Source organism: Bradysia coprophila, unplaced genomic scaffold (assembly GCF_014529535.1).
Source record: "Bradysia coprophila strain Holo2 unplaced genomic scaffold, BU_Bcop_v1 contig_232, whole genome shotgun sequence".
Lineage (NCBI taxonomy): Eukaryota > Metazoa > Arthropoda > Insecta > Diptera > Sciaridae > Bradysia > Bradysia coprophila.
The window spans coordinates 15,580,921-15,604,533 of record NW_023503493.1 but is presented as its reverse complement, the minus strand read 5'-3'; the positions used below and the strand labels follow the sequence as shown (position 1 = coordinate 15,604,533).

Here is a 23,613-nt window from a genome sequence, read left to right as displayed (position 1 = left end):
GTGTAATGTTAATCGTAATAGAAATCAAAAGGAACCGTTCCTCGCTTATTACGAACGCTTTAATAATTTGAATTTTGAATTTTGATTAAATAATTATAGATCACATTGACCTATTGATCGAGATTTCGTAAAATGTAAACAAATTTTCGATGTTTTGTTTTGTTGCTGTTTATGTTCGATATGTTCTAGTAGTTGATACACCATACCACAATATATCGAAAATTGAGTGTAGAAACAGCGATCATCATTAAAAAAATTTCTCCTAGACCAACACGATTTAATTCGTATATAGTGTATAATAGCTGTAAAAGTTAGACGGTATCTCGTATTGTGATTCTTTATGAACATAATAAATATTACAATTTGGTAGATGCAGAGAAATGTAAGAAGAAATAAAAAAAATATCTCGGAACATTTTAAAAAGTCGTGTACGTAACGATAAATCTTTAAATTAATTTGCATTTCCTTACGGTTATAATTATTTCTAGTTTATTCTGCGTTCACTCATTCAACGAAATAACCGTTTTTTCTTTGGTTTTTAATTAAATTAAAATAAAAGAAAGAAAAAAAAACTCAAAACCATATTATGTCTAGGCAATCGTACTGACTATCTTAATTTATCGGTGCGATATGTGAGCTTATGTAATGAAAAGATAATTTTCCCAGAACGATCTTGTGAAATTTCTCGTAACATATATTCTACAAAAGTAACGCTTTCGCATGTGAATTCTTTAATAAAAAAATAAATTACGTCAACGAATTAATGTAATACGAAAACAAGTGTTTGGACCTAATAAAGTATCGCTGACTTCATCTTTCTTATCCTTCTATGACAGAAACTACAATGACAAAATTTGCTCTTTGCGCACTTGCACCTATAACTCTTAAAACCTTTACCTACTTTGAATGTTTATCTGACTATTGCAGCAATGCGATATGTACTCCGACATCATAATTCATTTTAATAAATTATCAATTTTCTCATTTTCAACATTTAAATTTGCTTGAATTAACCTTCAGTACTTGTTTTTTGTTCTGCGGTATTTTTCTTCACAAAAAATCAGTGATTGACACCTCATCAGTAAATAATCCTCTTAAGTAATCAAAACAATCGATTTAAAGAACTCGAAAATAATCTCGGAAAAAATACACAAGTAATCGTTCATGATAGACCACACCCAAACACAAGGTCGATTGTAGACATTAGTTAAATACCAAATAGTCAATAACCAAATCGAATCATTTATGTTCGAAGCTATAAAAATACTCTTTTTACGATCGACTATTTTGATGCTCTAGGAATTTGATTGGTATATTTGGATCAATGTTTCTGTTCGATTTTTTTTTTTCATTAAATGTTTGTTCTTCCTATTTTATTCTAAAAACATCGATAATCTTCTTCCAATAACTACAGCATTTTTTATTGTCATTCTAGAAAAATATCACGAAACACTTGAGACTTAACACCTTGCCTTGTCAAAAATATTCAAACTGAACATTAACAATAAATTATATCATAGTAACAAACGCGGTGCCAGCAATGTAATTTTTACACTATGTGTGTTACATAATAGAATAAATTGCGATGAAAAAATTGGCATTTAAACAAAATTCACTTTCTGCTTGCTGACTTTTTTTTATACCAAACAAAAAATTGTTTTGTTGTGCATTACAACCAAAAAAAAACCTGATGAAAAATGAGCATAATCCACAGCGTATTTATTTATTATTTAACTTTAAACAGAAAATTAATTAAGTAAAATAATTGAAAAATAATGTAATGCGCTTTGGTATAACGCAGATTGATACGGAAAATTTTTATTTATAAACCCTCGACACACTCGATAAAGTTGAATTATGGTACTGTATAGATTTACACCGAATTTTTCTTACACAGTCTCTCAATTAATTTCAGCCACGCAACAGTTTTATCTTCTTTAGTGCCCCATTGACCTTACACTGACGGTATATCAGCAGTGTTACTGTCGGATCTATTACTTCACTTAATATAAGTAATTGATTGATTTTATAATCTATTACTTCCTATTTTAAGACTACTTTTTTGCTAAATAAGCCAGATCAGGGTGTTTGTTGGTTATTAATGCAATCGTTTTCGATAACAGATGATTGTCGTACGTTCAAGAAGCTCATCACAGTGCAGACGAAACGGGGAAGGGCCGCTCACACAATAAAATAATTTGAAGAGATAAAATTAATTTTTAAGACAAAAATCCTCGTTTTTACCAAAATAAAAGTCAAATATACAATGAACTTAAACGACTTGTAAAACGCTTCAAACCGCCAAGATTTATATGTTTTTCCTTTCTTTTGTAAATTAAAAATGAAAGCAAACTCGGTAATCGGTATGTAAAAGTAAACAATTTGAATAAAATTAAACATTTTTAATCCCAAAAGAGATTACCGAACTGAAGAAACAACATTACTTCCACGAAAATATATTATTTTCCGTGTGGAACAAATGGAAAGAATTTTATTTGTTCTATAACGTTACACGAGCTTCCGTACGAAGTTCATATATTTGACGATAACAAGCCACAAAGCATATAATATAACTCTTGATGTTTGTCTCGCTGTTTTAACATATTATGAAGAAGTAAATTTTCGGCTTCAATTTTTGTAATTCTTCTGGATGACAGGTGTAATTTGTATTATGTGGACATTGTTTCTTTTCATCTTTTTCTTTATATACGAACCGGTTAGTTCGGTTTGCTTTTTAATTTTAATTTTTTTTTTTCATTTTGTTTGTCAAGTTTCAAGTAAAAAGAACATTCATGATAAGGTGAGTCACATTTATTTGAATTTAGGATTTAAAAATAAATCTTTGATCACACCGATAAGAGGTAACTTATTCTTTTCGTTCGAATTTATTCTGCTATTCGGTTTCATCTTAATTAATTTCTAGCATCATGAGGTCAAATTCTCTCACACATTTTAGTAACTCTATACGGTGTATTGTTCATATAAAACAAGTGAGTTAGACTAGAATTAGTGGTATAACTTTGTATGTTTGAATTAGGTTTGGTAAGCTCGCTCGTCAGCGATCAAATATACTGTCAAACATACCATCGAGCGGCGACAGTTGTTGTTAGTTACCTTTGCCACTTGCAAAGGTATTTAAGTTCTAGCAACTCGAGTGGCAATCTAGCGCTGACAACTCTAGACTGACATGGGATTGTCTGTCAAGCCAACCAGGTCGATGTTAACATGGCTAGTAAAGCCAATGGGTAAGGGGATGCGTCGGGAAACCGCGAATCTATCAATCTTCTAAGAAAGCGTAGTCTGGGATTGGGCCTGGCCTGCACCCAAGCTTGTTAGTCCGTGTTTGAGGTTGAGTGACTTAATCTAGAATTAGTACCATATTTTGGTATGTTTGAATTAAGATTATCACTTTGAATGTCTTGCTTTATAGTGTAGTCGATAACAAAAAATTCCACCTCACCCTTTCCCTCCACATCCCTTTAAAGTTTAAATGCAGAGGTGTGTTTGTCGAATTATTGACAGGGCTGTGTGAAACGGAGCGATACGTGTGGTAGCTCATTTTAAAGGTAAAGGTGGTTCCTATTTTCCCTGAAGGCGAAGAAATCGTAAATTGTTATTGAAAAATGGACAAAAATGACATTAAAAAATGTTTAAAGACGTAAATTTTGTGTTTCTATGTAGTTCTTACAATTTCAAAGCAATCCAAACAAGAAAACAAAAGAAAAAAAAAATTAACAAAAAATCGGTCTAAATCCTATGCAAATCCATAAATTTTTTTCATGAAAAATTAATGTGGCGCCTACACTTTGTAAAATACAATTATAGTTTCTACGTCAAAATTGTAGCAAATGATATAGAGAACAATATTACAAAAAAAATTACTTTGGAACGTATTTAAGAAACTATTTAACTTTAATCTTAAATTTAAAACATCAATTTGAAGAAAAGTCGGAAAACTCTTAAACGATTTGGAAAATTCGGAAAATCTAACTACGCCATAAAAAACTTTGAGCCTTTACCTTAAAAATGAGCTACCTAACGTATCTCTCCGTTTCACACAGCCCTGTCAATAATTCGACAAAGACACCTCTGCATTTAAACTTTAGAGGGAAAGGATGAGGTGGAATTTTTTGTCTCTTCTTCAGAATACTATTTCTTCAGTGTTCCCAACAACCTCCAATCACTCGTTTATCGGTACTCGCTCGGTAAACGTTCACTGCGTTATCGACATCACTATTAACAATGCAGTTCATACTCATTTGTCAAAGACTCAGGTAAATTGAAAAATTAAAAGAGAAAATCAAGTAAAATATCACTCATCCTCTCGCCCATACCCATCACTATTACTAAATAATAAAGCATTTTGTTTGTAATTACAAAATACGCTAACGTATATCTCAACAGAATGTTTTATATTTTGTAAATAAAAAAAGTCTGGACTAGACATTGTGTATTTATCAAAGCAATGTAGAAATAATGTAAAGCAAACTTGTCTTTAAAATGTTATTACATGTTAACCTAAACATACGAAACGAAAATTGTTTTAATATACAAACATGACATAATCGGGTCAAAAGTTAAATTTTTCTTTATTATTAAAAAAAATTGTAATTGTAGGCATTCTTTGCTTTTGTCCAGTATAATGTGTTACGAAAGTTGATGGGGCAAAAGTTAACGCTATTCAGAAGACAATATCAAGCAATGCGTGTGGTATGAAGAACGAACAATTGCATTGAATTGAATGGACGATGATATAGTACAAATTTTATGGTACCTTATCATCAGTTTATTGCATAATTTCTTTGAATCCGATATTTCGTCTGTAATTGGACTAAAATTCATTGAATCAACAGTTGTAAATATGTCAGTAAACGGTCAACCATCTAAAGAGTGATAGATTCTTTGCTAAACCTTTGGGTAGTGAGTATACTTTCATCCAGTTTTCACGGTGAAATCTTCACCTCTCTTAATCAAATTTACGGAATGAACATTTCACCAAGGTTGATGTACGAATTGAACGAATAATTCAATTCCAACATTCTAAACGCATATATTCGAAAAAGGTTATTACGAAAAGGTCATCGCGATCTCTGTGTGTGTTATGAAGGAAAAGCGAACCGCAGATGTAAACATTTCAAAGCGCATGGTAAAATATCAGGTTAGCCGCTAAACGAATATTTCCCACATTCAGAAACGATCTCGCACATTGAAAATAGTATTCTAAAAACGGTAAGACGAGATGATTGAAATGAGAGATTGTATGACGACCACAAATTTATAAACGGACCTGTCTTATTTCAGAAAAACTGCATTGCAACAGCTAATGTAATGTATATAATCTAAACCAGATAGCATCACCATAATATTAACAATTTACGTAACCAAAGTTTTAACTTTGGTATTACCAAATTTATCTCCCTAAACCAGAATAATTCAAAACTTTCTAATTTCAATTAGGTAAACAGATACATTTTCTACTGTCAGCTAACCCTTTTAATGGTAAAATTTATTTGAATATAAAGTAGAAAAGCAAATCTCTAATGAAATGGCCATACAATTCTTCTTCGTGTGTAATGCTTAGAAAGATTGAAATTCATTCAAATCAACGTTTGGATGCCATTAAACTATATTTTTTTCTTTCCTTTATATTCCGTTTTATATCAAGAAATCAACATCACCCTTCCGGTGCATACATTATTCTAAGTAAGGTTAATATGTTCACAACAGAACAGTCCCCTCTTAGCTATTACGAACTTATTACAGTATGCATGCAAAAGAAAGGCGAAAAACAAAACTTGACAATCGCATTCAATTCATTCCTAGCTAGAAATTCTTTTGCATATTATAAAGTAAACTGTGTGTGTACACAGAGTACATTGTAATGTATACAACCATGTGCATTGGACGTTTTTTTTAGTAAAAAAAATCTTTCATTCATCATTCCATTTTCAATTCAATCAGATTTGATTCAGTCTTTTCAACAAATAACACTCGTTATACTATTAAACATTGTATCAACGAACTTTTGTCTGTTTCGTTGCGTCTTCTAAAGTAAATAAAATATTGTAAAACGAGATTCACTTTTGCGTATAATTTATGGATAATGTGGTGATAATGTAATTGTTTTGAATATATTAGTTTTATGTTTCCTTGCGTACGATAATGTGGTAAAGGGAATTACGAACGATCTGTATGTAAAGAATTTTGTTATGTCTTTTATTTAACGGAACTAGATTTGATTGTCGTTGATGTAGTTCTTTCATTTTATGTTTATTCACAAATATGTGTGTTCTACAATGACCAAGAATGGGTAAAGCAAATATATGATCATTATTGGAAACTTACAACCGAAAAGACACCGAAGTGCTTGCAGAATTGACTCATCAAATCTGTTACTTCTTTTGTTGAAGGTATCACTTAGTGATTTATTAGCAAATCTTTTACCTCGTTAGTTTGGACATATTAGGACATATCACCAAAATTCATGCGTTCCTCACTGTCTCTTTTCCGTCAAGCGGAAACTAGAAAATGTGAAAATCCTTTTCCACATCAAATTTTTTACAGAAAATCGCTCATCTCGTCCGAGAATTTACTACCTTTGTCAATGCAATCCGGCTAAATGATGAATTTTATTAAATCAGACATTGCAATTGAAAAAAAAACCGTATGCATCCGTCAGAGTTGAAATGCAGTTTTTGCCTCGCATTCAACGAGAAATCGGACTTCCTCGTGAGCGTTAAATAACACCTTCTCCCTTGTCACACCAGTGAGCATAGTTCAACGTCTATATTTTATAACATTGTCAAAAACGTGCAGACAGTTTCGTTCAACTCCATACATAAAATGGAAATAAAATTGTCGCATTCAAGTTGCATGAAGGATCTGAACATAATTGCATTAGAAAAGACGTACGTAAAACTTCTTACTGCATAACATGACATGAAATGTATTTATTCTATGTACTCAGCAATACGGCAATGTCACTGAAGAGTTTCATGTGTATTTGGGATTAATATTTAATTCAATTTTGACATTCAAAGCGTAAAAAAATTGTGTTGCAATCTTCCAAAAATTAACCCTTTCAACATGATGCATAGCATAGCATCAAAAAAAACTTTAGATTTCCTACCTACCTCAACACGAACAAAAAATGCTAAATAGAACTGTGAAACCGGATGATTAGATCCTTATCGCGAAATTATGATTAATGCAGAGAGTTCCTGTTTGATTGCTTTATACCGTTCCTATTGTTATTATGTGCTATAACAGGGAGGAAATTGTATTAAGTAAATCAAATAACCCCCCATTTCATTAAGTTTTTTTTTAATATTTTCAATTGGAATGTTTCCATTGAAATGACAATAATAAATTGACAGATTGTGACAATGATAACGAACTTTTTGATTTACATTCATGGAACGATGTCTGAAAGGGATATTGTGTAACTGTGTATATATAGACTAGACACTCTTAAACCGTCGAAACTAAAAGAGAATGTGGGAGTTTTTAGAAGATGTTGTGATGAATATTTCATGTTTTGATAGGAGTTAGTGTCGTCACGTTATAAAATACTTGTACGGTGCGATTGTTCATTGTGCGAGTAATGATATTTTAATCAGTCATTCTCAGTTGGATAATGTTCCATGATTATGATGATGTATTCATTTCAAACAGCTAAAACCCTTGCAAAAATCGCTTAATGGTTAAAAGGAGAATATGGCACGGCGTACAAGTTATCCCCTAAAACAACACACATCTTAATTGTAAATCGAACAACTGTTCAATTTATTCAGTTATCGAAAGCAATGCTCACTCACCATCAATTTGGTTCGAGAGTTGTTTGTTTTTTTTTTACGTATAAAAGGTAAATCATTCGCTGTTGATTTCCATTTCAATAATGACATTGACATCGGAACCGCATTGAAACAATAAAACATATTGACAAGAAGGGCATTTTGGATGTTCACTTCACATTTCATGTAAATGACAGGACAGATGTAAGCATCAACCGCAAAATGCTTTCACGTTACAAAATGTAATTAATTACCTTTTGGCGTGTGTCGGTTAAGTTTTGGTATGGGCACTGAGTGCATCATTTTCCGTTGAATGTGTTTACCGATTCACTTTATTTGTATATGACTCGGACAGAACAACGTATAAAAATGAAAATTAAATTTTTTGAAAATTTTCGTCATTGCTAATCAGCTAATGAATTTATCATTTCGTTTAGCATTACATTACATGCTTATTCGCTATGCTTATTAATATTTTTTTAATGATAATTAAAAGTTTAATTAAATTGCCTTTGAATGCGAAGTACTTTTTAAACCATTTTTACTTTAATCAGAAAAACATGTGTGTGAACATGTGGCATTGCTTTTGTTTTAATATATTTCGTACATTTTGCAAAATTGCCTGATAACATGGTAAAACGAATACGATTAAAATATTGAAATTAAATTGGAAAAAATTTAATATTTTCTGGAAAAACATTTGCTAATTGAATGCATGATTCAATTTCTTTTTTTTATTCATTTCACCTGCAAACTGTAAATAAATTCAATTTGGAAACATTTTAAATGACCACGAATTCAATTAACTTACACTTTGGTATTGTCTATAATGAACTTACACTTTGGTATTGTCCATTTCAGACGTCAACATGTCGGTGCATGGGTTGGCAATCAACCGAATAATGGTGCACCGAAATCGCCACCGATTGAAACGACGAGTCCTGAACGTTTGCGAGGTACGACGCAAGATTTATTCGAATTGCTGGAACGAGTTCAATGTTCTCGGCTAGATGACCAGCGATGTGTACTGCCAGCGTATTTTGCTCAGGTAGGTTGTTTGTTCTATATTTTCTTTAGTTGAAATTTAAGTATGATTTGAGGTCCCAGCACAAATTGTCTGAATTCAAAGTGATTATTTAGTGACCTTTGTTGATTCTATCTAAAAGACTATATTTTGACTCGGTAGGGCTACAACTCATTTACTCATAAAATATATTAACTTAAATATTCACATACGACTAGCATATCATCAGCACATTTTTGAAGAATCTATTACTTCATTGATCGAATTATTTTCAACAGATAGAAATACAATCTTTTACCTCATTTGTTTTCACATGTATTTTGCTACACAAGACGACGTTAGTTCGAAGTCACAGTTTTGGTCATTGTTTTCGATAACAGATGATCCATCCTTTTAGCACATTTTTATAGCGTAGTAATTGCCAACGTAAACAATTGTATTTATTGTCAACCATGCCTATTAGGTTAAGTTATTCGGCCAATTAGTCGGGAAAACATGTCTAATTGACTTAATGACTTATTTTTTTAACGAAAATTACACAAATATAGCAACCATCTGACCCCCAATTGTTCCAAAACTAGTTCGAGGTAATTTTCATTTTAAAAATTCAGTAAGCAAAGAAAAAGACCTGAACATAAAGTTTTTTTTTTTACTTCTAATCAATTTAATTACTCGTTCTTAATAGATAAAACCTCAGTTACCTTTATACAAAATCGCACATATGCTATAACTGTTATATAGAGGTTATACATATCACATAAAATATAGAATGTTATCACACCGTCCTGTTGCTAATGTGTTGACTTGTTTATTTTATAAAATAAATTAATTAATATCCGATGTGGTCTCGTTATTTATTTATTTATTTTATTCGGCACAAAAACCTAATCTGTTTGTTCAAATTAATTTAATTTCCTAAAACAGTTAAGCCGATATATATATATAACGACCTCGTTCCGATACCATATGGATAATAATAATTAATCGTAGACGGATGATTTTTCGTTACAATTTTTTTTTATCTTTAATTGACTAGACGCAGTAAAGTTTTTTTTTGTTTTTTCAAGTAATGATTGAAAATATTTCGCTCGAATTTGCGTTGCTGAAAGTTTAAAAATAACCATTCCAGATGTTGTGTATGTTCAACATCTTTCTCAATTTTAACTGCACGATTTAATAGATTATGTTCTCTCGATGTTGGTTTTTTTTTGCTACGATGGAGGTAATTTAATTTTCACATGCACACTCCAAAAATACACTTTCACCGAACAATTATAAAACATTTTCGATTTTTTTTTTAAATTTAAACCTTCTTGTGTGTAATTAAATGCTGAATAGTTCGTACAGTTTGCTATCTGAAAGTATGTTCAAAATCTGTTAAATAATAGGCATGCGTCAATAGGGAAGCAATTAAGCCGTTTTTAAATTGGCATAATTATTCAGAAGTCACCGTCTGATTGCATGAAAGTCAGTAGCAACAATCATCTTGACTGGTTTATCCCTAAAACGATTTCCCTTTTTAAAGGTAATCAGAAGAAGTAGAGGAAATTTCTAAACTGTCACCCAAGTAAACACAATTTTTTATGTAGATGGTTAAGTAGACAGATTTACCTATATCAACGAGTCTGTTGGAATTGGAACAATAGAATAAAAAGGTATACGAATTATAAGATCCTACAATCTTCATCTGAATACTATGCTCAATGAATAGTCATTCTATATGCGTTAATACATGAGTACAGCAATATTATCCGTACACATGTGTGTGTATGTACGGTAGCCCTACTCACGTTAAAAAACTTCAGAACTTCTGGAGGAATGTCTATATTTGATACTAACCAATACTCTAGAACATCATCATTAACAAAACATTGTTTCTTAGTCGCGGACGAAGATATGAAAACGCATGGCAACGTATAGAAACCCATACATTTTCGATTCCGTTGGGCGACTAAGAATCATTGTTGTTCTAGAGTACTGTTTAGTAGGGTAATCGTACCAATCCTCTGACAAGAATGAGAACTCTAACACCTATTGTTCATTCATTCATAAACTTTTTTATGAATGAGAGATCAATACGTGTCTGACGACTCATTCTTGTCAGAGGATTGGTACGATTACCCTATCAGATAGATAAACGAAATCGACATTCCACCGGAAGTTCTGAAACAGATTTTTTACAGTGTACAGTAACGTTGATAATGCATGTCGAACGAATACCATGAAGTGGATTAAATGAAATTGTTCGATTGTATAATTCTACGATTTACATTAGCTAGAAATTACCCATGATAAACTAACATGTGGATATGATGAAACGGCTGCAATTGTATCTACCATTCGTTGCTGTAGTTTCAATCACTTATTGTTCTGTATGATGTCCATAGATAGGTGCTAGCTCAAATCCAAATTCGATTAAAATTTCCCATATTTTACAATGTTTCAACAAATTAATTAGACATAAATGATTGCCAGTTGATAATTATCACAAAGCATCTGTCGTTTACATTCGAAATGCAAACAGTGTATCAATTCAAATAGTTCACCTACCACATGTTTCACTCAACCGTAATTTTGACGATAATACTAAGCCACTGATCCATAAAACAGTTAATACCATCGAATAGATTGTTATCGGTCTTATTGAATTGTATTTTCTATTAACTGCACTGATTCGACTAGACATTTTATATGTATATATTCCAATCGTATTTCCCATTTTTAGGGCCTGTCTAAATGTCCTAAAAATAGTCGAATCTGAATTCAATAACATTTTCCCCCAATATCAAACCTCTACGAACAATTGTATTGTTTTCTAATGAAGATAGAAAAAAAACCTATGGGTCTCTTGCATTATATTCAGCGAATTAACTATTTATGCAATAAAATCTAACCATAATCTCAATTCACTACCGATGCTGCATTTTCTGCAACAATTTCGGAAAAATCGGTGGCAATTGATTGCGGTTTGAAGCATCATTGAATCGCTACTTTAAGCATCGTTTAGCGTTGTTTCTTCAGTAGCTAAAAAGTCTTTTCTTCGTATGAACAATGTATTGCAAAAAATATTAGTTTCTCCATTAAATCTAGGACTGTGTGGTTAATACTATACCTTGTTAACATACGTGCTTTCGATCAATCAATGCTGAGATCACTTAATTATTTGAATGAATAAAAAAAAATATTATTCTTTCGAATCTAGTTGAGCATACCGATAATAAAATAATAAAAGAAACTCATATGTGTATTGCTTACGGTTACGTTTTTACGATCAATCATTTGTAAAGGTATAAATTGATGAAATTCCATGCTCTGCTATAAAAATACAATACAGAATTAGAATCAGTTAGAAATATGCTTAATATGTTCGCATATCGACTAGGTAGTGGCAATAAATGTGTTAATAAGGCGCAGAGAAGAAACTTGGGTATTTTTCTGCTGTAACCTAATTCTAGTTCTATGGGTCAATTGAAATTTTTTAATTCCTCAGACTCATTAAAGTAACTGTGAAATTCAGGTGGTAAATTGATTACAATTACGTTAGATTATAACCTAACCATACACTTAGTACAATTATAAAATCTGTAATATTATAATTAGATTTCATGGTCAGCTGCATTGTTATATAAAGATCCGATTTAAATGCGGACTTTGGCGAATGAGATTTTTTTTTTCAATTTTAATTTTAATTGGAATAACATCTCTATCTCTCTACACTTTAGGCGATATTGATACAAGAAACTGTGCATGAAATTGTAAAATATGCTCGCCATCCGACAAAGGTGGCAAATTTGAATATTTAAATCATTTCCATCGTTGGTTCGGTCTGGTTATACATAGGAATCGAGTGTGAAGAAATTTTTGCATGTAATTCGATAATCGATATTAATTCATCGTTTAATTTAAAAATAATTTGATTTATCAATCTGCGCGTCAACAATTACCAAAATGTGTCCCATTAACCACGATTTGCAATTCTAAATTATTATGCGTGCGTTATACATTTTCGAAAAAATATCCGACCATCTGCCGTTATGTACGTGGTACATTACAATTGAAAATATAACCAACAGCAACAGCAAAAAAAATATCACAATTGAAGAGGTCATTAACTGTAGTGCCATTTATCATGGATAATTTTTAGTTAAATAGTTCTCCCTTACGATAAACAGAATCTGCTTACGGACAAAATGCGCACTTATCACTTTTAAATATCCACTTTTTGATTCGAATTAATTTCAATTTTTATTGTAAATATCGGCGATGACGATGCAATTCGATTGATTTGAAAGTTTCCAAATAGTTTGTTCACCGCACAAAATTGTGCGGCAAAATATTCAATCCAAAATTGAAAAGAGATTTGGTCGCAATGATATTTAATTTCTCTTTGACATCTGATAATCAATCTGATTATTGATTTTGGTAATGATGAATGTTGTTCCAATCAATCAGTGAAACAAAATACGCTCATCATGCTCAAATCAAGGGGACGACGACGATAATAACATATTGTATTCATGTTGGAACAACCACACAGTCGGTAATAGTTAGACGTTTATCTGTGGTCTTTAATTGGTATTGGAAGAATTTGTTTTTGGATTTTGATGTAGAGAGAGAGTACATTTTCGCTAAGTGATTGTTTCATCGTAAAATATTGACTACTGTGGTGCATACAATCCAGGTATGGTCTGAAATGAATATGAATTTTCTACCGTGGTCCAAGAATTTCAATTCTTTCCGTTTCACGCGATGGTACTTGGTACCTTTCATAGAGAATATTTCACATACGTACACATCGCATCGTAATACATTACTCACATGGATAGAACGAATGTAATTATTTAGATTGAATTCGTTGAATCTCTGAACCCTTATTCCTTCTAAAGACGGAAGTCAATACGTAATACGAAATAAATATGATTTTGAACGGGGGTATATCAGTACAACTCTGTTAACTGTATCTCCAAGAAATTATTTCCAAAACTCAATTTATTGCTTAGTCTCTCGTAAGCCATTCAAGTCTCGAGAATCGAGTATTGACAATAGTGCCAAAACCACTATCGACATTGTCGGAATCGAAATGATTTTTATTTTCTTCTGAAGTTGTTCGATTGCAATGTTTGTTCTATTTTTAAAAGCGGATGTCTCTTGAGATTTTATATTAAAAACTTTATTTTAATCATATCCCATAACGACTTGAAATTGAAAGAATTCAAAAATGCTATTCGAAGAAAAGTAGTTATATCTAGCTCAAAGATATAACAACTTTTCGGTATTATTATATTGGCAAAAAAAGGTTGTTGTTTTATAATTTCCAATAAAATTGGATATAGCAGGATCTCCGACTCAGACGAGCCTGTGATTAAAAGATACGACAAATACAAGCAATGAGATCTGTGTAATTTTTCTTGTCAAAATGTGTGTTAAATCTGATGAAGTAAAGGGTTTTTCATCAACCTGTTAAAACACTTTCAACAAACAAAGTAACAGATTCGGTTACAACTAATGACATGCTTTCTGTCAGTAAAAAAGTTAAGTTAATCATCCTACACGCCTTCTTCACATTCGTTCACATTAACTTTTTTTTGAACCCCTCCACCTCCGTTAACTGTTTTATTATGTGGGAATATCTAAAATGTTTTTAATTATACTACTGCGTCCACAAATTATTAATAAGAGCGTTTTAATTCGCATCGTTTGTTCAAAAAACTGACAGCTTTTCAAAAGTTTTTGTAATTCACATTTATCATCACATTCACATTCAGTAAATTTTTGTTGAATTAATTTACTTTAATAAAATGAATGCGATCTTCAATCCATCGTTTAATGGGATGCTTCACTATGTGTGTACCTTCCTTCATCTATTTATTTTTATCATTTTTAATTATGTAACTGAAAGCAGCGAGAAAAAAAACCTGACCTAAACCAAATGTTTAAATCTTAAGTTAGTCTGTTAGCATTCCATGACTATTTCAAATATATTCATTTCATATTTAGACAACTGAATCACGACCTAATCAGATTAATTATTTAACCATTTACAAAAATCACAACAAAACTGTTCAGCTCGGTGAAATAAAAATTCTTTTTTTTACAATTCCCGCTCAACAAGTTTCGTATGAAAATTCGATTGCTTCCATCTCGTGATGGCTATTCGTTGTAAGCACATATAGATTTCATTAGATCGTAACTCATCTGTAAGAGATGCTAGTATAGACTGGCACACTGACCCTTTAACACATTGAAATTAATTGCGGCTTGCCAACTTTCAACACCCTGGACTTTACTTAAATAGTCGAGGAATGCCTCCAAATAAATTTCTAAAAATCCAAAACGGAATTCTAGATTTTTAGGTTCATTCCACGACTATTTAAGTAAATTCCAGGGTGCCGAAAGTTGACAAGCCGCAATTAATTTGAATGTGTCAATTTGGAACTTACCAGAGTTGATCGTTTACTTTTGTCGCCACAATTATTAACGGATTCTCCAGCAGCATCTCCAGCAGCACCTTCAACTCACATTACCTTACTATTCTTAAAAGCGTAAGAATGACTTTGTACACATTTTTGACTCAGTTTGTTGCCCGGGCTAATTGTGGTAAGAAATGCCCAACGTATTTTCACTACTTGAATGCCGTAGATGAAAAAAAAATGAAGCAAAAAAATAACACGTTAACGTGTGTGTATATGTTGCTTGACTTACTTACCAAATAATAATTAATTTTGTTAGAATAAGGTGAAGAAATAGTTTTCAATTGAATGTATAGAAGGATAGCTAGACAGCCTCAAGACATTTAGCGAAATAAATCATTTTAAATGCTCACGCATTATATGTTTCATCTATGTTTAATGTGTGTTAAATAATAATGTGATGATTCGGTTTAATGGCTTCTAATAAATTTGACATGCCGTCGCAAAAAACCATCGACAAACAATTGAATTCATTATCTCAATCTCAATAGCGAATAATTAAAAAAATTATATTTGCTCGAATGTCGAATCCTCAAGGCATTTGATATGTAAGGAGTTTAGGAAACAAATACGAGGTTTGTGTAACGAGCCAACCCGCATTTCTTTTTTTATTTTTAAATTTTGTCTTCATTCTGTCCTTAACTCATGCCAAAATTTTTAATGTTTTATTTGCATTAGTTCAAAGTTTTTGTCATGAGTTTTTCATCTCTTTCCAATCCTGTTTACTTAAGAGAAACAGGAACACCAACTAATTACCCACAGCTGTTCTTCTCTGTGATTGACGTTGGCGTTTTTATTTTTTTTAATTTTCGCAGAGAGCAGTTTTGTTTGCACTTTTTCCATCGCTAACCTTTGTCCAGTTAAATTCTACCTTTTTTTTAATAGGTTCGCCTTTTGCTATACAAACTACAATTATATCGTTCATCTACATGTCCCTCTTATCTTTTATTATTTATTCATGAGATGATCCAAATATTGATATTGTAGAAATATTAAAAATTTATATTCATAAATCACGGAAATGAGCTGTGACATAGGCCCGTTTACACGTCATATAAGTGAAACCCATTTATACCAGGCAACAAACAGTACAATGAAAAGAAAAAAAAACGGAACAACATTATAATCCAACATAAAGAGGGACAGAAAAAAAGAGCGACCACGGGTGATTTAGCACAATTTATAATTCACCTTTCATTTAAGGGGGGTCTGACTAGATTTTGCTGAACAGATTAAGATAGGAAAGGAAAAAGGGTATGAAATCAACTAGCCTTCGTTTGTTGTATTGTGCAATTTTTTTTTCTTTTAAAAAATTCAATAAATCATGGGATACATTTCCGTGTTGTTTTACATGCATCCAATTTGAATTGTTTAAATGCCGTTGATGCTAAAGGTCATTACCATGACGATTTAAAAATTAAATTATTCAAAAGCTTACAACGAACGAACATATCTATCTGTCCTTTTGCAAATGTCCATCACATCTTCATCTATCGGAATATTTCAATGAACTTATAATTTCGATGGACATTGCTACAAACATTTTGATATCGACTCCATCGTATGTATCTTTCTTAATTGTTTTTGGGCAACAGTACAATGTCTGATGTTATTCTAATATAACTTGACTGTAACTTAATCTCTGGATACCGATGAACCTAAGGACTGGAATATGGAATATTATAGGATCGAAAAAAAATTGTGGCAACGAAAATATCATGACTGAATAAGTCTTTGCTCTTTTGATCCAAAATGTGAACCAATTCACCTAAAATTGTTTAAAATTCACCAGCATGTGGTTCGTGACCGTGCTAGAAGTGTAAAACTTTACCATTGCAATAAGTCTAAAGCTTCTCGACGAAGCATCATATTGTTTAATTTCGTTTTTTTTTAATATTTCGTTAGAGCTTGAAAAGAGCTTTTTATTGTTTAACTATTGTAATAGATGGCGCTGTTGTTACCAAGAGATGAAAAGTTAGATGAGGTCTTTTTGTGGTTTTATTATTTGTTAAGTTCATATTTTATGAATAAGTCGTTTTTATATGGACAGAAGATATAGGTAACCCGCTCAGTGCTCATTCTAATCTACGAGACGTAGTGACAATCTAGCTCTTCTAACAATGCAATATTTCAAAAAATTGTTTTGCAACGAATTAATGTTTTTCTTGTTAAGAATAGAAGCCACTTCTCGGGTGGAATTTGTTTCATATTTTGATACAAATTTTGGATTTAATCAATAAAAAAGATGTTTTTCTTTAATTATCTCATCCGCATTTGCATATGATTAACGTGTTTTTTAAAATTTATTTTAGCCGAACATCAAACAAAAAAGTTACTTTAATCCTTAAAAAATTAATATTCGCCAGACACAAGCGACACATTTCCATTTTATATGTGCGTATTTTATGGTAGGCTTCCTTTTAAAGTGCAAAGCAAATCGTTCTAATGGCATCCTGAGGGGATACACAGACGAACATTGGAAAATAATACTTTCGTTTTAAATAGAATTTGTGTGTCATCAGTCAACATTTTACATCGAAACAAAAAAAAATGCACAATTTGATGGTGTGATGTTGATGTCGTTCTTTTTATAATGTTCAGGGAAAGGGTTCACCGTACTTGTCTCTGGCAAAGTGCTTTAATGTGTACTGTAATTTTCGAGATGAGAAATACTTTCGTGGAAAGCTTCCTCTAGCAAATCTTATTTAGGAAGGATTTTTGGGATAATTTGTGGTGTATGGATAGAAATTTCGAAACTTTGAGGTGGTGGCTACGGAACAAACCAAATAAGTGAAATTCATCATTAAATCTGTTACTTCAGTTGTTTAAATCATGTCATAGTGTTTAATATTTTACTTAATTATTTTCTGTTTACATTTTGCTATAAAAGACACGACTAGCCAGTAAACTTCGCTCTTTTTCGTCCTCGTTGTCGATAGCAGATGACCAATTATTTAATAATAATCATCGTACTTAGTGACTCCATATCGTCAATAACTTCGAAAACTGGACACTGAAGTCATGAAAATATCCTCGTTCATGATGCTCTACCACCATACTTCGATATAAAATACTCGAATTCTTTTCAAAGCGTTAGTCATGCTAACAATTTTTTGGATAAATGAAATTAATTACCAAAACAGTCTGAACAATTCAAAATTATGCGAGCTAAAGTCACCTTAAATTTTACACAACATCAAAAGGTTAATTTCCGACAAAACGTCTTCTCCCATTTAAATAACACACCCGTATATTATATGTCGTAACGCGATAGATATCACAGAATGCGCCAATAATGCCATCCTGTCTATGAATTTTATTTTGACTGTCTTTCTATGTAGACTTTTCGTGAGTTTTTCGAAATCCATAACCCATGATGAGTCGTCTATATATGTATATAAATATGCCATGCGACGACATCCGTGTGTCATGACTGGGTATATATGATTAAAATTTGAATGAAAAGAGCGTGAAAATGTCTTTAAGTATCAAATTATTTTGAGCTTAAATGTAAGCATTGAAAATTTTAATTGGCTTGTCTTGTGTAGGAAACTCTCATTATTGCTTTTTTTTTAGCGAAATTTATTGTGTTAGCGGCACCCTTTTTTCGAATGTTCCAAACTGACTAAAAAATTTGTCGCTGTAGATGTGCCAAAATGTACATATTTACCAGACGTTTTGTTTGGTGGATGTAGTAATAATGATGATAGAAACTCTACCATTAAAGTCGTGTTCATTATCATTGTGTAAACAATTAAAAATGTATTCACGAAAAACTGTTTTCGCTTGATTTTTTCCTGTAATTTGTAATGGTAATTTATCATATATTCAAATTAATTAATTAATTAATTAATTTTTTTCTGCTTCATTTACGATTCCCGACTGTGTTGATGGAATAAAATTATTATTTTTGTCAGAATTTTGGGTGGTATTAGACTTCCAAAAAAAGACGGATAAAAGAAATTAATATTAATGCAGAAGAACCGCATGTTTAACATGAACTAATATTTGTTGTTTTAATGAAATTGTTTAATGCGAATTATTTAACCTTTCATTTCCTTGGTGACTCGACGAGACTAGATAAAAACAGTTAATAGTTAATACGAAAGTAGAAGCGATGTTGTCAGATTTGTATAACAGGCCCTGTAGGTGGAGACATTTTTTTAAATGCGATTAATGATGTCAATTCGGAGAGAACTTTGACCTCAAGACCCAGGCAATAATTAATTTCGTGTTGCCTTTCTCAAACTTTGTTGAAAAGAAATAGAATTAGGAGGAAATGAAGATTGCTTTATGGTGTAAGCTCGTACCACATTTTAATACAGGCATTAACGGACAAATTATAACTTTTTTGACATTGAGATTTCTGGTTAAATTAAAATCTGTGGCCGGGAAAGGATGTTGGTTGAATTTTTTCTTGTGTCCGACAATTTAATAGCAATGAGACTTAGAAACAAAAAATCAGCACCAAAACATCAAAGAAAGATGCAGTGCATACTGTATTAAACGGATCTCATCTTAAGAATGTAATTTCGGTGGGTCTCGTTTGTTTCTTTCGTTTTATTTGTTCCACGCGTATTTCACCACATAAAAGTAGCATTTGTCTTTTCGTTTCTTCAATTCCACACGTACGTGCGAGTGAAACGACACTCTTTACGCTTCTTTTGTTGACAACATGCAGTACGATGTGGAACAATTAAAACTGCAGAATACTAACCAATTATGAACTTTAATTGAGTTGAGTTTATCAGTAGAGACATTTGAGGATAAGAGTTGCTGCTATCGGTTCTAAAGTTTCATAACAATGTTAAAGCCATCAACAAAAATAAAAATCACTTTTGCTTGAATTCTCTATTAAACAAAACATAAATTTCTAAATCGTTATATTTGCAATACTCGTCTAGCAATTTTTTAAGGGCAGCAAAAGAATTGAGATTATGGTATTGACACGGTACCACGATTCGGATGGGAAACTGTCTTGGTACAAGGAATAGGTTATGAATAGGTTACCGACTTCTGACTTATGCCGAGACTATTAGAACTATCACAAGTCCTTTCACCCAATTATTTCGCATCTTTCGATACTTTTTTCTAATCGTCCGATCCTTAGCTCCAGTTACTGTACTGGAGCAATTTTACCAACACAACCAGACCAGGTGCATCCATTTTTATCAGCTTTCGGATAAATTTGAAAGGAAATCTCGGAAATATTTATTCAGTCAACATAGTATATATAAGAAATGCCTTATCGTTTGACCCAGCCGCAATCACAATTGCAACTAAACATTGCATATAGAACTTCATCTGAAGAACACTTACTTACGTATACTCTTTATACAAATTTGACGATTCTGTCTCTGAATTAAATTATTCACTGAATGTACCTTCCAAGTATACCGCTGTACTTATACCCAGTTTAGGGCGACTCAACACTCGTCTGTTTTTACGAATGCAATTGTGTTTATGTTTTTCTCATAAATGTAACGACACATTTTAAAAAATGGTTACCTTTCACTTGAGGGTAGTTCTTCTTAACACAGCAAACAAGAACTATTCAAAATAAAGACACCGACATCTTTCTGGGTGACTCTCTTCAATAGTGTATGACCAAAAATGTTTGCAGCGTCATCCTAGGATGAACCAACCACTATGCATTGAGAAAATTGGAATTATATAATTTTACTTGCGTTTGTTATTTAGGTTCTGACTCATTCGAATTTCAATGTAACTATTCGAAATCCCCTCACTTGTTTCAATTACAGTGGATGCAATAATCTTCTCAATGTGTTTTGAACTACGATTATAATTCGAGGAAACGTGACATTTTGCATAGCAAATCGCATTGCTGCAGAAAACTTAGTCATATGTGTGTCACTCCTGACTACTGTAATGTTGATCACAAAGGTTTAAAATTTTCAAACATTTTTTGTTTTAAATCAACATAACAAAATGCAACATATGTCACAGTTTCTGTTGGCAGGCTGTGCTTATAGTGTCCAGTTAGATGCAATAAGATTAATACATTCAAAACGTTCAGGAAGAAGTTTCGCCATTCCGTATTTATATGTCAATTAAGATTTTATGCAACTAAATAATAAAATAAACCGTTAAATGCGGTTACATCTGTGTATTCTCTCAGCAAAATAAAATTCTAAAACCAGCCTCCGTTCTAAGATTAAGTAATTATAACAGAAACTAGTTCTCTTTCGAATTTGATTAAATTGACACCAACATTGAAACATTACGTGGCTTTTTATACCACATATATCTATTCAGTAATCAGGATCATAGCAAGAAAAAAATGTGAAGAAATTACAATAAATAAAACCGGTAACAGAAGTTAATAATAATTTCGGTGTGAACATCATGTGCATTCACCCCATTGTACATATTGTCATAAAAATTAAAATTAAATTTGAGTTATATCTATGGCACAATGAGAACAACCAATTTAAATGAATGTACGGATTGGTGTGAATGTTTTCTGTGCGCTGTAATAGGAAGACTTAGCTGCTACATGACAAAATATTTTGCTTTTTTCGCTACATGTATGGCATGGAAAATGGGGAAATGAATACGATTACAGAAACAATGCACAACCTAATTATAATGTCAAATGAATTTTTATGAAGTGAACCGTTTGTCGGGTGTAATTATAATGCTACTGATAACACATTTTCATTAATTTGATTTTTCTTCATATGAGGACATTATCATTACTCTACAGAATAACAAGTTTTCATGTGAGACTTTTCCAGGTCGTTTGTATTAATAGCAAGTTGTATTATTCGGTGTTACACAAATTACAGAGAATGTTGACTTATCATATTCTGAAAACGCTCTTTCACTTTCAAATGACAAGTCTTGATCACAACATAGTCATGCATGAATAGTAAAAACAAATGATCGGTGGAAAAAATGACGAAATGATCGATACAAAAGCCCTCGGTCGGCGGATCGATATGCTTGCATGATTATTGTCCTCACATCCCTCGACCTAAAACTGCATTTTCCGCTGTAATTCTGATTATGCTAATTTTTGCATACTTGACCTTTCCATGAATTCTAACATTTAAATCGTGGACACATTAACCGAATCTCCAAAAGCCATTCGAACATGCATAATCAGAAAGAACAAATCATTTCATTATTGTGACCGTAATGTCATAATTATGACCATCGTAATGTCGTAATTATGAATGTACGTTCTATATTATGAAGTCTTATAGTCTGTTATTCCACGTTGAATTATGCAAAAAAAATTAAAAACCAACTGAAACGCATGGCATCATGTGCACAGACCGTTTATTTTTTTTCATAAAATATATGTTCTGTGGCTTTGACTTTGACGAACGCATAAGATAATTGGTAGGTAGATTATGTCTTTTGGTCGAGAGAGGGTATCATCTTCTATTATTCCGTTGCTTGTAACTATCGTCATTATAAAAATGGCAAAAACACAGCTGAGCATTTGAGGTCAAGCATAATATTTATTTACGTTTTCTCTGGTAGTTAAATAATGCTGGTTCACGAAATAGTAATCTGTATGACGAGTAATGGACATGTATTTCATGCGAATCAGTCTCTATAGTTTTGCTGTACAACCACTTTATAAATCAACCGGAAAAAGTGAATTGGTTTTTGTGGTTTAACTTAGAACAATTTTTTGAGAATTAGGAAATATATATCTCGTGCTGTCTTTTATAGATCGCAAGTATATCCCCAGTATTTTATTTCAAGTCAAGTGAAACGAAATCTGTTACTTCATTAGTTTACTCGTCGCTTATTTTTATCATTGCTGTTCAAAACAGATGACAAAGTACACCAACATCGACCTGTAACGCATAACAAAAATCAATCAATTATGTTAATTCTGTAAAATTGTGTGCGTGATAATGACAATTAACTTTCTCACTTTTTATGCTGACGGACGTTGAACGAAAACGTTTTTTTTTAACTTTATGTAGGTTATAGATCTACTATAAGATTAATGAACCAAATATATGCATGTATACGATACACCACAACGGGAAACGTATTGAACTGGAATTTATGTGTTGGATCTTGTGTATTGGACGGACGTTTGATTTATAAGAAAGTTTTCACTTTATAAAGTAAATTACTTTCCGGTCTAGTCAGGAGAGTGTATAGGGTTATTTAATTATTTTAATGCGAGTGTACCATATAGCTTTAATAGGCGAGATTTTTTACAGGAAATTATGTAATTAAAATTTAATTCATGTAAGCGTTCCATTCTTTTCATAAATTAAAACCGTGGATTAATTAGCTGATCGTTCTTTGTTATACTTAAATGGAAATAATGAGA

General features: G+C 31.9%; 1 protein-coding gene across 9 annotated transcripts in view; it reads left to right on the top strand.

The window, feature by feature from the left end:
* The window catches only part of LOC119076960 (rap1 GTPase-activating protein 1), a 194,821-nt gene that overhangs the window by 124,421 nt on the left and 46,787 nt on the right, over window positions 1-23,613 (top strand). For all 9 annotated transcript variants that reach the window (XM_037184041.1, XM_037184039.1, XM_037184044.1 and 6 more), the window contains one exon: window positions 8,655-8,841. In XM_037184041.1, the coding sequence (XP_037039936.1) occupies window positions 8,655-8,841 (187 nt within the window). The remainder of the gene's footprint in view (window positions 1-8,654; window positions 8,842-23,613) is intronic.